The sequence below is a fragment of the Micropterus salmoides genome, unplaced genomic scaffold, assembly GCF_014851395.1.
Source record: "Micropterus salmoides isolate LMB-PRFRI ecotype aquatic unplaced genomic scaffold, ASM1485139v1 Ms_hic_scaffold_18, whole genome shotgun sequence".
Classification (NCBI taxonomy): domain Eukaryota; kingdom Metazoa; phylum Chordata; class Actinopteri; order Centrarchiformes; family Centrarchidae; genus Micropterus; species Micropterus salmoides.
In genome coordinates this window covers 30,135,525-30,137,836 of record NW_024040928.1, presented here as the reverse complement: position 1 = coordinate 30,137,836, position 2,312 = coordinate 30,135,525, and the positions used below count along the sequence as shown (strand labels likewise).

General features: G+C 43.8%; 1 protein-coding gene across 1 annotated transcript; it reads left to right on the top strand.

Annotated features, from left to right (window-relative positions):
* The first annotated feature begins 213 nt into the window (after positions 1-213).
* LOC119908582 (stonustoxin subunit beta-like) lies at positions 214-1,588 on the top strand. The gene is made up of 3 exons (XM_038726367.1): positions 214-227; positions 538-629; positions 810-1,588. The coding sequence occupies exons 1-3, from the start codon at positions 214-216 to the stop codon at positions 1,352-1,354; spliced, it is 651 nt and encodes a 216-aa protein (XP_038582295.1). The 3' UTR covers positions 1,355-1,588.
* Positions 1,589-2,312: the final 724 nt, after the last annotated feature.

The following is a 2,312-nucleotide window of genomic DNA, read 5'->3' as shown; positions in this document are numbered from 1 at the left end:
GGCACTGGTTTCATGTCAGTGTGAGTTGTGGTTCTAGAGGAACAATTTTCTTGGATTAAATAGCGCCCCACATTAACGCTCCAAATTTGGTGTCGATCGGCCATTTCAGGCCTGTAGTTTTTAAAGAAACACAGACAGACATGAGCTGTGTGTGTGTGTGTGGGGGGGGGGTAGTCTTACTAAGATGGCTACCTGATAGAAGAGCAGAGTAACATGCTGTTATCAAGGTACTACAGCGCTTCATTGTTTTCCAGCTGACTTAGCATGCTAGCATTAGCATGCTAGGGTTAGCCTTCCATCTGAAGGCAAAACTGATAATAAACTTCAGTTAGCGAACTCACATCACAGCAGGACTCACACAGGACAGGCCGGATATTACATAGAATATACAGAAAGAATCTTGGAGACAGTTGACACAGATGAGTTTCAGCCTGTTTCTCTGTCACACTGACAAACTGAGGAACACTGCTTCATGTTGAACAGCAGTTAGGACTCATGTTGGATAGAAAATCACTCTGACTGTGTTTCTTCCTCCAGGGTGGACCATGGTGGAGAGCAGAGGTTAAAACCTGGTCTGAGGAAGTGTAAGTGTGGATTCAATCTGACTCATGATGACAAAACAGCACACAGTCAGTTTCTCTTTCAATAAAACGATGATAGTTGTGGTATTTATTCATTCAAACATTACTGACTAAATGCATCATTAAACTTTATAGAAATGATCAACATCAGCACACAAACAAAGAATAAACCTTCAGATGTGTCTGATGATAAACTGCTGCTTTGTTGTGTCTCGTTCTCTCCGTCAGATTTCTGTGAACTCACACTGGACACAAACACAGCACACAGAAACCTCAAACTGTCTGACAACAACAGGAAGGTGACATATGTGGTGACAGAGAAGCAGTCATATCCTGATCATCCAGAGAGATTTGACCACTGGTGTCAGCTGCTGTGTAGAAATGGTCTGACTGGTCGCTGTTACTGGGAGGTCGAGTGGAGAGGAAGTGTTTATATATCAGTGAGTTACAGAGGAATCAGAAGGAGAGGACAGAGTAAAGACTGTGTGTTTGGATGGAATGATCAGTCCCTGAGTCTGTTCTGCTCTGATGGTCGTTACTCTGTCTGGCACAATAACAGAGAAACAGTCCTCCCTCTCTCCTCCTCGTCCTCCTCCTCCTCTAACAGAGTAGCAGTGTATGTGGACTGTCCTGCTGGCACTCTGTCCTTCTACAGAGTCTCCTCTGACACACTGATCCACCTCCACACCTTCAACACCACATTCACTGAACCTCTTTATCCTGGGTTCTGGCTCTGGTCCTCTGACTCCTCAGTGTCTCTGTGTTCTGTGTAGAGGGAGACAACTTCCAGTCCTGTGGTTTAAATGTTGGTGGTGGACGAGGCTTCACTTTGGTTAACATCTGGCTCACTGATTGTGCCTTTAATGTCAGAAATGTGTTTGGTGGTGAAATGATCTCAGGGCTGAGGTTGATTTTTACTTTAATAAAGTTTTCTTGGAGCAGCATCTAGTAGCTGCTGATGGCTGCAGAGCTTCTTGTTCACTTCAATAAAGGTTTGAAGACAAAAACTCAACAAATAGTCTAGATTTATTCTGTTGCTCATGTACATTTCTTTTCTTTGATCCCCACAAACACTGTTTTTGCACAATTTGACCATATATACTACTGTGTTAGTTTTTGAGACAGAGATAGTGTGATGGAAATTTGATATTTTACTGTGTTTACTATTTCACCCTGCATGCTTCATCAGAATAGACCAGTGTTTCACTGTGTGGTATTCGATTATTTTATTATGTTGCAGCTAGGTGAAGTTTCCCATGGGACAGATGCAGAGATGCAGAGATGAAGAGAAGAGAGTTTTCTTATCAGACTGTCCTTGATAGGCCTTCATCTCAGGTCATCACAGCTGGTCCCTACTCCCTTCCTCCCTTGGATAGCTACGTAATACCCTTACAGTATAAAGTCACCTGTTTATTCACTGGCTCTTTGTCTTACACTCTGCAGACTGTTTGCACTCTGTATGTTTGTCTGACCCTTTGCAAAGGATAAAACCCTTAAAAGACGTCTGGATTGGACTCTTTATTTCAGAAGACTCACTAAAGGACATATTTCCATTTCCTTTGGTGTCAGAAGTGGGATGGTTTGGCTGGGACCTGAGACAGCCGGCGACTGATCACCCTGGATTAAAGTGTCTCAGCCTCCACCTCACTGACTTAAGAGACTGGAGGGTCGACCGTCTGCACCCCGGACCGTTGCCACCACCATCTCAAAAAGAGTTGGACCTACGTTGTC